Raw genomic sequence first — 12,697 nt, forward strand, 5'->3', positions numbered from 1 at the left:
ATTTAAACTACATGAAACTATGATAAAAATTCGACATTAGCAATTTAATGTTCTCGCAATTTGATGGAAAACGGTAAAATCGTGTAATTAAGCACTTGCGTAAAGTAAGGAATATACAGTACTACTGAATGGTGTTATAATCGCTACTACATAAAACCTTCAAAGGACATTGTCACAATTTGAGCTGAAGTTTGCAAATCTTAATTTTGCATTTATAATGTTTACTATGCTAAGCTAATTAAGGCATTTCAAAAGAACAGCCTCAGTTTAAAAATGTATTGTAAACTGATATTAATATCTACTAGTAAGTCTTTTATTCACTGACATCACTTACAGGGTTATAGATTTGCAGCACAGGGAAAATGTGATGTTTTCTTCCCCATCTATAAAATTGACAGCTGACATTAAAATTTTGATGACTGTAAAAGTGGTTATTTACAAGTGGGGGGAAATTTACACTAGTTATGCGGTAAGCTGAAAACCGGGTAAATTACCCCCGCACGTATGGTGAAGTATTAAACAAATATTGGTAAATCAAATTTCCGCGTATTTAATACCCACGCATGTTGTTTGAAAATATATAAATAGTGCCTGTTTGGAAGGGTAACAGTTGAAATTGACACCCTGAGGAAACCATTGTCAACCGACACGAAGCGGAGGTTGACAATGGTTTTCGAGGGGTGTCAATTTCAACTGTTATCCTTCCAAACAGGCACTATTTATTTTATTATACTGAATGTCTTAATTTTAGAGAAATTTTTACTGTTTTCATATAGAAATAACGTGAATTCTACGGCGAACCGTACGCGCATAGTTTACGCACATGTAACAATTCGTTGTGTTACCCGTTGCTAAGTGTGTTGCTAACGCTGAAGGAAATGGAACGGATTATTAACAGGATTTAAACCAATCAGATTTCAGTATTTAACATAAAAGTATAATAATAGAAATTGTGTACTTTACCACCAGCATAAATAACCACTATTACAGTAGACATTTTAAATACCTGACTTAAAACTCAAATTGTGACCATGCCCCTGTAAGGATTTATACACCTTTGTAATGATTTCAGCATTCAGTAGTGCTTGGAACCTGTTAATAATTGTTTATTATATGGCATATTAAAAAAGCTCATATCAATGTGTACTTGTATTGAATTGAAGAAGTGTGAATATTCCTGGAGTATTGATGTTGGATTGTAGAAGTGTGATGATTCCAGGAGTATGGATTTTGTATTACATTTAGTTGTTGGATTGCTAATAATTTCTGCTGATCTTGTTCACAGATTGAAAAGCTGGAAGACGGTCAGCCCGGAAAATACCGTGTGACCGGGAAATACGACGATGGAATGGAGTTCACTGACGAATTTAACACTGTGAGTATCGTGGTCTTCAGTTAGCTAAGCATTGTGACTACATGTAAATAAAACTATGACAGCTTACAGTGTCTGAATTTGTCTATGATTAGTTTAGTGTAGCGATGTATTTAAAACACTTCATGTTAATGTGGATATTACTCTTTGTATTTTTCTCTTGCTAGGTTTATGAAAGAGCTTTGTTTTACTTGGTATTTCATTTTATATTCATCATCTGATATGGAATCTTTAATATATAATTATACATGTACTTAATTGTCTAACCATGTACACGGTACATCGTTAAAATTGTCTCCAACTCATATATATAATCATGTGACATTGTTAAGGTCCGGCAAATTCATCTCAAAAAAGACTCTCTGATATATAAGTGACATACTTTTACTCAACTAAATAATAAAAAATAATCTGTCCCAGTCTAGATTTGCTTAAAAAAAAAAAAAAAAAAATTTGGAAGGGGTATGGATGGATGAATGAATAACATTTTAGAGGATGAGCTCTAACTGCTGGAGTCTTTTACAGGTGATATTTGCAATAGGACGGGATCCGTGTACCTCGAGTATTGGCCTGGACAAAGTGGGCGTCAAGACCAACAAGTAAGTGACCAGTCATGCATGAGTGGGTCTCCTTCATTCTGTTTGTTCAGATCAATATATTGTCTCTGTATTCTGGATTTCTTAGGGATTCAATGGGCATTGGGAAAGGAACACTGCATATCATATTTTATCGAAGATGTAAGAAGGTTCATGCTAATCTACAAATCTGGGTCACAAAGGGTGGATTCTGGAAGCAATGCAGCATTATAAAGAAAACGTGTTGGTCTGAAGTCTCAAGAAATGATTTAGACAGTGTCTTCAGATTTAATGGCATGAAATGGAATATACTAGTCGTACATGTATATACAGTCTTCAATCTGCATAGCTTCATTAAGAAAATTCAGGGCTGCGTTTTACAAAAGAACTTATGACTTACGACCAAATTAATGAATGCTAATTAATCACCAAGTAATCAATGATTTATTCTTATGGATAAAAAATATAATAATGGGAACTGAAATATTTGTAAACAAATGGTTTTATGTCAATTTTGCTCATTAAAGATCATTTTACGAGGTTGTAAATATTTACGACTGTCGTAAGTTCTTTTGTAAAATCCAGCCCAGATTACCAAAGATCTCCAGAAAAAAATTATCTTTAAGTTACATATTTGTTGCTAAATTATGAATGTATCAAGGATTTTGTTTTTTGTATAAATAATTGGACCTTTCTTCCCCTTGACAGAAGTGGATTTATTCCAGTGGATGAAGAAGAGAGTACAAATGTGTCGAACATTTACGCCATTGGCGACATCTGTGAGGGCAAGCCTGAGCTGACCCCGGTGGCTATACAGGCCGGGAGACTGTTAGCCAACAGATTGTACGGACTCGGAAAGGAAAGGGTATGTGGCTATTTTCTCCACTACATACTGGTAACCCTCTTTTGTTCCTTTCGCTAAATTTTTTTGCGAGGGTCGTGTGAAGTTTTTAGATAAAGTGTATGGGGCTAATTTCTCTAGCATGTACAGTGAAGCAACTTTATTTGCATGGGGACAGAATTTGCTAAGAACCTTGTAGTGAATATTTCTCCACCTGGCCAGTTTAAACATGCTTTAATTTGTTAAAGATTTTAATCCTACACTGATATTGTAAAAAATTGAAGCAGCTAACCATTTTATTACTAGTCATCCCAATAATAAAGTCTTAGCAAATAAAATATATGTTATATACTGTACAGTGTTCTTCCTCTTCCACTAGATGTGCAGAGTTAATGAATTTGATGTAATTCTCAGACAACTGGCTATTTTTCCATCATTTTACTTCTTCATGAATTACCTAAAAGATTTCATTTTCATGAATTTAGTCAAAAACTGTTCTGAATTAAATCAATGAGTTGAATTGAAGGAGTGTTATGGTGAAAAAAAAATTCTTAGATAATTACGATTTCCATCTTTTTATCCAGACGGATTACATCAATGTTCCCACGACGGTCTTCACTCCCCTGGAGTATGGCTGTATAGGTTACTCCGAAGAAGACGCCATCAAGAAGTTTGGTGAGGACAAACTAGAGGTCAGTACTTTGTCCAATATAAGCTTGGTCATTGTAAAAGTTTGGTCCAATAAAACTCGAGGCTTGGTTATGATAAAAAAATTTGGTAATTACAAGTGATAGGCTTAGAAAGGCTAACTGTAGATTCTTTATTTTACGTGACTTCTTAATTCAGCGATTCTACTTTGATAGGCTTAGTAAAGCTAACTCTATATTCGTTTTTTACACTAGTTCTTAATTTTGTGATCCTTCCTGATAGGCTTACTAAGGCTAACTGTAGATTCCTTATTTTATGTGAGTACCTAATTCTGCTATTCTACCTTTTAGTATCAAATCACGAGATATTTAATTGTGAATGCAAAACTTTTATATTAATTTCTTATAGTTCTTGACTCTCAGAATATAAATACGAGACTTTTAAATTCAGCAAAGGGATTTCCTCACAATAATAGTTCCTTGCGTTTAATTGGGAATGTACAGTTACAGTAGTGGATTTTATAGGGGGTAACTTATTGTTTCTTGTTGAATTGTTCTATGGTGGCCTCTGTGCCTTGCTCTGCAACAAATTGTTGGCTGTCTTGATAATGGGAGTGAAGAGTACTGTAACATGGATAAAGGTTATGAAAGGAGATATAATGGTTCAGTTGGTTGTAATGAGAGTAAGAACCTTATACATTTAAGTGTTCACTTGAAGGAGAGTTAAACTTCTGTGATATAATGGGTAATTTTGCTGAGGGTAAGGGTTAAAATTGGGAGAAATTTGCCACTTGCCAATGTAAGGCTATAGAATCATTTGTCTGTCCTTATGAGTTTGCATAAAATTTTCCCTGCTGAAGAAAGGCTTTACATATGTTTATTTGGTGTGTAATTAAGTTTTATATTTTCATGCGTTTAATTGGACTTGATCTCTGTTTGTAGGTTTACCACACAAACTTCTGGCCGCTAGAGTGGACAGTGGCCAAACGTCCAGAAAACTCCTGCTATGCAAAACTCATCTGTCTGATCCCCGAAAAGGTACACTCTTCAATCATTATCAACATTTTTGTTTGCTACGGTACTTATTGAATATTCAATTCATTACTTTGATGCCATCAACATTCAATGAATTGTTCTAAATTTAATTTGCCATGACAAGCCATAGTATTATTTGATTCATTAATCCCTAGCTCTCTGATTGGCTGATATTCAACAATCTAAAAAAATAAAATGTTATCTTCACCTGCACATGACCTAGGAGATCAATAGAACATTTGATTTTCACTACATTTCTTTCCAATGAAATATAGCGTTTCTAAATTTCTTTGGATATGGTTTGGAACTAAAATCTTTGCTTGATAACACTCAGTGGGATATGTCTGTATTGATTCGTAGCTGAATTGTATAGATAAACAATTTTTGCTGTCAATACGATGAACAAGCTACCCTCAGAGTAAAGTATTCACGTTACCTTTGGCAAGGTGAATATTGTACTTCTCAGGTATCTACATGTAAATCATCGTATTGACCTCAAAAACAGCAATTTATAATTTTATAATACTTTGAGCAGATATAATTATTATTTTGGCATCTAAAAATTATTTATTTTAATGGTAGATGTGCTATGGTTTTCATTTTATTTCATTTGTCACAAAGCTGTTGTTCATATCGGTTCTTTAAAAAAAATTGTAGCCATGTATAGAGTGATAACGATTTAGGGGGGAAAAGTTACTGAGCATGCTAATTTCTTATGAGTCTTTTCCCCACTTTGCTAAAATTTATTGTGATGAAAAAAGAACAGATCAAGAGGAGATTGTCTGCTGTCAAATATCTGAACATTCCAGTTACAAATGAGTTTATTGCCTATTTAGAAGAAATATTTATTCTGATGCAAAAAACTCGTAAAGATGGCCTTGTGTGTGTTTTGCAGGAGAAGGTGATAGGGCTCCATGTGTTGGGGCCTAATGCAGGGGAGATCACTCAGGGTTATGCTGTGGCAATGAGACTTGGAGCCACCAAGGCTGATTTTGATGCTACCATCGGGATCCACCCCACTTGCTCAGAGGTTAGGGGTTATGGCCAATATATAAAATTTTTCATAGTAATAAGAGAAGACATGCTTATAGTATCAAAAGGTTATGATAAATGAAAATACAAATTTTTTTTCCACACACCAAGTTTGTGGAAAATACTGTAGGAGAAGTGGTTACTTATGTGTTGGGGAAATTTACACAAGTTACGTGCTGAGCTTAAAATTGCGTAAAATTCCCCTGCATGCACGGTACCGAAAATTCAAACTTTAGAGTGGTAAGTCCTGCAACTACTTATTTGATACCTATGCTTATTTTTGCCTTAAAAAAAAACATGTTTACTTTACCAGCTTGATTATCGAGTTTAACAGTATATGATGATTTTATATCAGTCCATAAGTCAGTCTGTCATTTCTGTTTGTAATTTTGTCAGCACAATTTTGAAGACATCATAATATATATTCATATTCACAGAGAAATCAAATTTGATTGTTTTCCTGGGAGTGAATTATGTCCCTTTATTTAAATTTATTTTGTGTATCTATTGCATACCCTGCCGTTCATTGTAGCATTGTCAGGTAATGCGAGGGCATGGGGTATGTGAGCTTGCTCACTATTTTCTTTCATTATTTTAAACGCAGGGTTCTTAAGAACATCTCAGTGATGTCTGGTTTGTAATATATAGATTACCGTTAAATTGCCATTCATTATGTGTAGCACTGTCAAGTACAGTTTGAGCATGGGTAATGCTATGAACTTGCTCACTTTTACTTTCATTTTTTCCCTTTAATAATTTTGTATTAAATCAGGGCCCTATAGGATATGGCTATCTCAATAATGTTTGTGTTTGTTTTGCAGACGTTTACTACAATGAATGTGACCAAGAGGAGCGGCATGGACATGCAGCAGGCGGGCTGCTGAGGTTAGACCCTGCCGCTGGACCAGTAAGCTGTATCCTTCACCCCCAGAGCAAACTGTAACCACCCCCTAACACGAACTTTGAAATCCAGCCAAAAATTCACACATCTTCTAAAATGCTGACTTCATCAGACAAGCATAAACCTTAGGAAGTTAACCAACAAACTCACTGTTATCTGGATTTGAAGAGGAACAACTCATTTCAGATTGAATTTTTTTGTTATCAGACTGATTTTTATTTGGAAAATGTGTATACTCATTTTTTTCTTTGGAAAACTTTATCAATTTTTTGTGTGATATGAGTATGAACATGCATTCATCATGAAAAGACATTTGATATTCTTCATACCTCTTCCATACTTTTTAGCTCACCTGAGCTGAAAGCTCAAGTGAGCTATTCTGATCACATTTTGTCCGTCGTCCGTCTGTCCGTCTGTCCGTCCGTCTGTCTGTCCGTCTGTAAACTTTTTACATTTTGAACTTCTTCTCTAAAACCGCTTATTCAATTTCAACCAAATTTGGCACAAAGCATCCTTATGGGTGGGCAAATATAAATTGCAGAAATAAAAGTCCGATCTGTATTCAAAGCGGAGAATACCTTGAAACTGTAGAAAAAGGGGGGTGCATTTTTAAAAATCTTCTTCTCAAGAACTAATTAGTTCAATTCAACGTAGTTTAGCATAAATTATCCTTATGGGAAGGAAACTATAAATTGCAAAAATTAAGTGCTAATTCTGATTCAAATCTGAGTTATTACGAAAATAATAATAAAGGAAATGCGTGTTTTAATCAGTTTAATAGCCTCGGGCTCGGCATACGGTAAGAATTACCTACGGTAAAATGGGTAGGCAAGACTTGGTCTGAGCAAAACAAAAGATTGGCAGGTATTAATCTGCCAATCTCATTAAAATTTCAGGATATTTGATGGACCAGTATATTTGTATTCGCTGTAAATATTGCTGCAAAATAATGCTATTTGGAATTGACGATTGCCGATCTGCCCCGGCTTTTATTTTGCCACGGCCCGGGTTTGCATACCCATTTTACCAAGACTCGTATTCCATACTTCTAAAACGAGGTTCTTTGTTTAAAGCAGCCATAACATTATACGAAAAAGGGTCGATCTGACTATGATGAATTTACTTGCTATGCAACCGTTCGCGTATGAAGGGAAATTTTTGAAACATGCAAAATATATTGGTGCCGATTTTGTGAAGTAAATTAAGGCTAAATATTTCCATGCGTTGACAGTTTTCACACATGACGTTGGTGTTAGCTTGTTCTGATTTTCGTTTCGTTTTCATTATTTATATGCTTTGTAACCTGGGAACTATCGTCTGTATTTCGTGATTTTTACGTATCAAATAAAACAGAGACTACGGTAAATCAAACAGTTAACAGTTTACCTGCGCAAATTAAGCAAAATCTGATGTAGGGGTACTGAAGTACAATTAATTCTATCGGTAATTCGGCAATGGTAGATTAATGCAATAGGTTTTGTTGAGATGCTCGGCATTTTCTCGAGTTTATTCAGTTTAAATAGAGTTTGATATCGCTGACGAAAATATGTAGGTATATACATGTATATATATGATTCATTTCGAAAAAATAAATTGTGTTCTTTATTTGTTATACATGTAGTGCATGTTTCTTGTATAATTGTTACCCTACAATTCCTACTTACTAAACATATTTGAGTGTTAAGCTTCGAATTATAAGCAAGATACAGAGATTTGCTCACAATGTTTGTACACAGATCTTAAAAGCTAAAGATTAAAAAAGCAAAAAAATTGTAAATATTTATTACGAAAATTGTCAAAGTCTGTTCTTCCAGAAACCAACTTATTGAATGGTAAACTGAACCTTTTTAGCTCACCTGAGGATGGGGCCACAATGGGGGGGGGGTCGAAGTTTAACAAATGAATATATAGAGTAAATCTTTAAAAATCTTCTTCTCAGAAACTAATTGGCCAGGAAAGCTGAGACGTGTGTGGAAGCATCCTCAGGTAGTGTAGATTCAAAGTTGTGAAAATCATGACCCCCGGGGGTAGGGTGGGTCCACAATGGGGATCAAAGTTTTATATAGGAATATATAAAGTAAATCTTTAAAAATCTTCTTCTCAGAAACTAATGAGCCAGGAAAGGTGACATTTGTGTGGATTCATCCTCAGGTAGTGTAGATTCAAAGTTGTGAAAATCATGACCCCCGAGGGTAGGATGGGGCCACAATGGGGGATCGAAGTTTAACATAGGAATATATACAGTAAATCTTTAAAAATCTTCTTCTCAGAAACTAATCCGCCGGCAAAGCTGGAACTTGTGTGGAAGCATCCTCGGGTAGTGTAGATTCAAAGTTGTGAAAATAATAACCCCTGGGGGTAGGTTGGGGCCACAATGGCGGGTCGAAGTTTAACATATGATTATATAGAGTAAATCTTTAAAAATCTTCTTCTCAGAAACCAGCCAGGAAAACTGAAACTTGTGTGGAAGCATCCTCAGGTAGTGTAGATTCAAATTTGTGAAAATCATGACCCCTGGGGGTAGGTTTGGGCCACAAATGGAGGTCGATGTTTTACATAGGAATAAACAGAGTAAATCTTTAAAAATCTTCTTCTCAGAAACTAATCAGCCAGGAAAGCTGAAATTTGAGTGAAAGCATCCTCAGGTAGTGTAGATTCAGAGTTGTGAAAATAATGATCCCCAGGGTAGGGTGGGGCCACAATGGGGGGGGGGGGTCAAAGTTTAACAAAAGATATAGGGTAAATCTTTAAAAATCTTCTTAGAAACTAATCAGCCAGATGATTCTTTATAATTGTTAAGACTTTGGCCCCAGGACAATTCTTTGGCCTCACGAGAAGGTTCAGAGTTTGATGTACGTTTATATCCCATATATAAACTATTGTTAGGGATCTTTTTGAGAACTGCAATACTCAACATATGATATGACTATAAAAATCATCCTGTTAGAAAAGGGACTAATGATTATAAGCATAAGAATATCCAGGGGGAAATGGATTTTATTTATACAGGATCTACATGTATTATTGTACATTGTCCAGATAGTTTGTATTATGACTCCATTGAGCTGATTTTATCATAACTATTGTTCCTCAGGTGAGCGATGTGGCCCATGGGCCTCTTGTTTTTTTTGGCTTTTGAAGTAAGAATTACTTTGTCATTAAGTTTATTTTTTCCTAAGACTCGCATTGTTCAATCATGCATTTTGATTTTTGGATAATATTTCCCCCCCCCCCCCCCCTCCATGCAATGCACGTGATTTACTTTTTCATTTTCTGTTTTAATAATATTGACAGAATTGTGTACATTTTTATATCCATTTGTGCTGGGTTTTCTGTACTGTAATAATTTTGCTATGAGATGTAGTAACTGGAGATTTGGGGGTCAGGTGTTTCAGCTTTCAGCGGCAGGGAATCGTACAATGGTTTCTGTGGTAATTGTCTGTAACACATGTTAAGTGTTCTTAATGACGGACATGCCCATCAACCTCAAGACGAGGCAGGGTGCGACCAGATGTGACAGTTGTCATGGAAACCGCTATTTTGACAAGTGCTACTATTTTACTAGTGCTTGGAAAATTCTATTATTATTATGGATATACCATATGTCATTAAATATTTATGTTGCCTATAATCAGTGTATTGTTATGCTGTTACTCGTGTGGAAGTGATTTGATATACCGCAGTACTGAAATAACTCTTGGTTGGTTTAAACACCTTTATTATAATGTAAGCAGTCTAGGACTAAATTGATGCCATCCACAAAATGGTCAAAAAATAAAAGAGAAAGAAAGTGTAAAGTTATACTATGGACTAATCACATCCTACGGTTAAATAAAGCAAACAAATAAGAACAAAATGAACAATTTAAAGGAAAATGAGGAAAATAAAATTTTAAGTATGAACTATTAATTTAAATTTTTAAAAATCGCACCTTTAGAATCTTGTTTAATTTGGAGGAATACAAATTGCAAACTTCTTTCCAAAACCTGAGTGGCAATGCCTGCACAGTCTAGACTGGTTTGGATGTTCCACCCCACCCATACCCCCTGTATTTGACATTGTTCACGAACTTCTCTCACATTTTCTGTAGTATCTATGAATGTGTAAATAGTTTGTTCAGACATGTAGGTACATGGCCTTCCATTTGATATCAAGAAAAAAGAGACTGGTCCTTTAAGTTAGGGGCCAAGAGGGTTTTAAACTCTTTTACTTTTAAATATTTACTGAGCAAAAATGTGTTAATTGATTATACATGTAGAAGCAAAAATGTTTATTGTACAGCTATTGATCCACACAGTACCACATATAAATCATATCATGTTACTCAATTAGGGTTTCCAAGGGGCCAGAAGTCCAAAGCTTTGTTCATTTATTTTTGAAAAGGGAGAAATATTTTGAAAAGCAACATAGAGGAAACATACCTAGACTGATATGCTTATCAATATGCTGCTTTAAAATTTTTGGATAATAGCCCCAGTAAGGAGTTAAAGGGTGAGCTATAAAAATTGTTCATATATCTCCAGAATAGTTAACAGTTCCTGAACACTTATGAGCTAATGAGTATAAAAATAAGTTTATATTTATGAGACCTTTCATTTGATATCAAGAAAAAGGGGCTGGCCCTTCAAAGTATGGGCCAAGTCTTTCTACGTGTATTTTCATCCTTTACTAAGCAATAATTTGTTATTATTAATTCATCTCGAGGTTATCTGACAACGCTTTATTCTACTCGTGTATTACGTAATTAGAGGTTTAACTCTTTTCAAAAGCAGTTAATCTTAAAACTAGGGTAACTTGATTATTTCAAAGTACAAATTCTATAATAATGCTGCTGACAATATTCCATCCAAAAAAAATTGGTAAAACATCCCTTTAAGGAGCTATGAGGATCATGAAGCAATCTTAGACTTTAGTCAAAAACTGTACACTGTCTTAACGCCTCTAGATTGAAAACACTGACAAAATTGAAATGCTACTTAAATTGTCTTGATATAGATTTGTTAATTACAAATTTTAATCGATATTTTATGATGGACAATAATATTATGACTGCCTGAAATTTTGACTTAAGTCTGAAATTCCGTAATGATCGTGAGGCCAGGCCTAAATGTCAATTTGTTTAAACACTTAAGATTGTTTTTGTAAATATTTTGTAACATGAAGAACAAAAGTTGTTTAGATTTATTGACAGCTAGAAAATGGACTGCCTCTTCAAATAAAGGGCTAAAAGGGGCACAACGTTTTCTTCATAATTTAACTTTTAAATGAGGAAGTTTAACAAGTAGAAATATTTTTTCTTAAATGTGTTATCATATGATATTATTTTTCTGAACACAAAATTGAAATCTGTTTTAAAACTGGATGCTCCAATTTAAAATTATCACAAACTAAAATGTGGTAGTAGCTAGTATCCATCCCCCCCCCCCAAGAGTTATCTGTTCTGGTTCTGCTCCCACCAACGCCCCCTTCCACTTTCTACGTGCCCGAGAATACAAACATATCTAATTTTTTCGATTAGAATATAAATAATATACTCTATAATGCATTGACTTTTGTACAGAATATAGTTCTAAAACATTAGAACTTCTAACATATTGATACTGACTGTTGTTTGCATCAACATCTTATTTAGAACTTCAATGCCAACTATTCTGTAGATTAAATCTCCGCCCTACGTCTGTTTTGGCTTATTAACAATCACGTCATTCAAATGCTTGTTACAAATACCCTCTATATTTTGTAACACAATATTCGCACCTTCTAGAAGTAAAGAAGTTTGTAAATTTTGTAATATGTCGTAGTGAAGCATTGTAAACACTTAAATTGGAAAAATAATTTTTAAAAATACATTGGGCATTTATTGACATAATCCGTCTGTCCGTCTGTAAACTTTTTACATTTTGAACTTCTTCTCTAAAACCGCTTATCCAATTTCAACCAAATTTGGCACAAAGCATCCTTATGGGAGGGCGAATATAAATTGCAGAAATAAAAGTCCGATCTGTATTCAAAGCGGAGAAAACCTTGAAACTGAAGAAAAGGGGGGTGCATTTTTAAAAATCTTCTTCTCAAGAACTAATTAGTTCAATTCAATGTAGTTTAGCATAAATTATCCTTATGGGAAGGAAAATATAAATTGCAAAAATTAAGTGCTAATTCTGATTAAAATCTGAGTTATTACGAAAATAATAATAAAGGAAAAGTTTAATAGCTTCGGTCTCGGCATACGGTAAAATAGGTAGGCAAGACTTGGCCTGAGCAAAACAAAAGATTGGCAGGTATTAATCTGCCAAT

At 34.5% G+C, this 12,697-nt stretch overlaps 1 protein-coding gene across 4 annotated transcripts in view; it reads left to right on the forward strand.

Annotated features, from left to right (window-relative positions):
• Positions 1-10,034, forward strand: part of LOC105322705 (thioredoxin reductase 1, cytoplasmic) — a 43,146-nt gene extending 33,112 nt beyond the window's left edge. For all 4 annotated transcript variants that reach the window (XM_066082834.1, XM_066082833.1, XM_066082836.1 and 1 more), the window contains exons 13-19: positions 1,286-1,375; positions 1,898-1,971; positions 2,656-2,812; positions 3,373-3,480; positions 4,378-4,473; positions 5,366-5,500; positions 6,324-10,034. In XM_066082834.1, coding sequence (XP_065938906.1) covers positions 1,286-1,375; positions 1,898-1,971; positions 2,656-2,812; positions 3,373-3,480; positions 4,378-4,473; positions 5,366-5,500; positions 6,324-6,386 — 723 coding nt within the window. In that variant the 3' untranslated portion in view covers positions 6,387-10,034. The remainder of the gene's footprint in view (positions 1-1,285; positions 1,376-1,897; positions 1,972-2,655; positions 2,813-3,372; positions 3,481-4,377; positions 4,474-5,365; positions 5,501-6,323) is intronic.
• Positions 10,035-12,697: the final 2,663 nt, after the last annotated feature.

Source organism: Magallana gigas, chromosome 4 (genome assembly GCF_963853765.1).
Source record: "Magallana gigas chromosome 4, xbMagGiga1.1, whole genome shotgun sequence".
Lineage (NCBI taxonomy): Eukaryota > Metazoa > Mollusca > Bivalvia > Ostreida > Ostreidae > Magallana > Magallana gigas.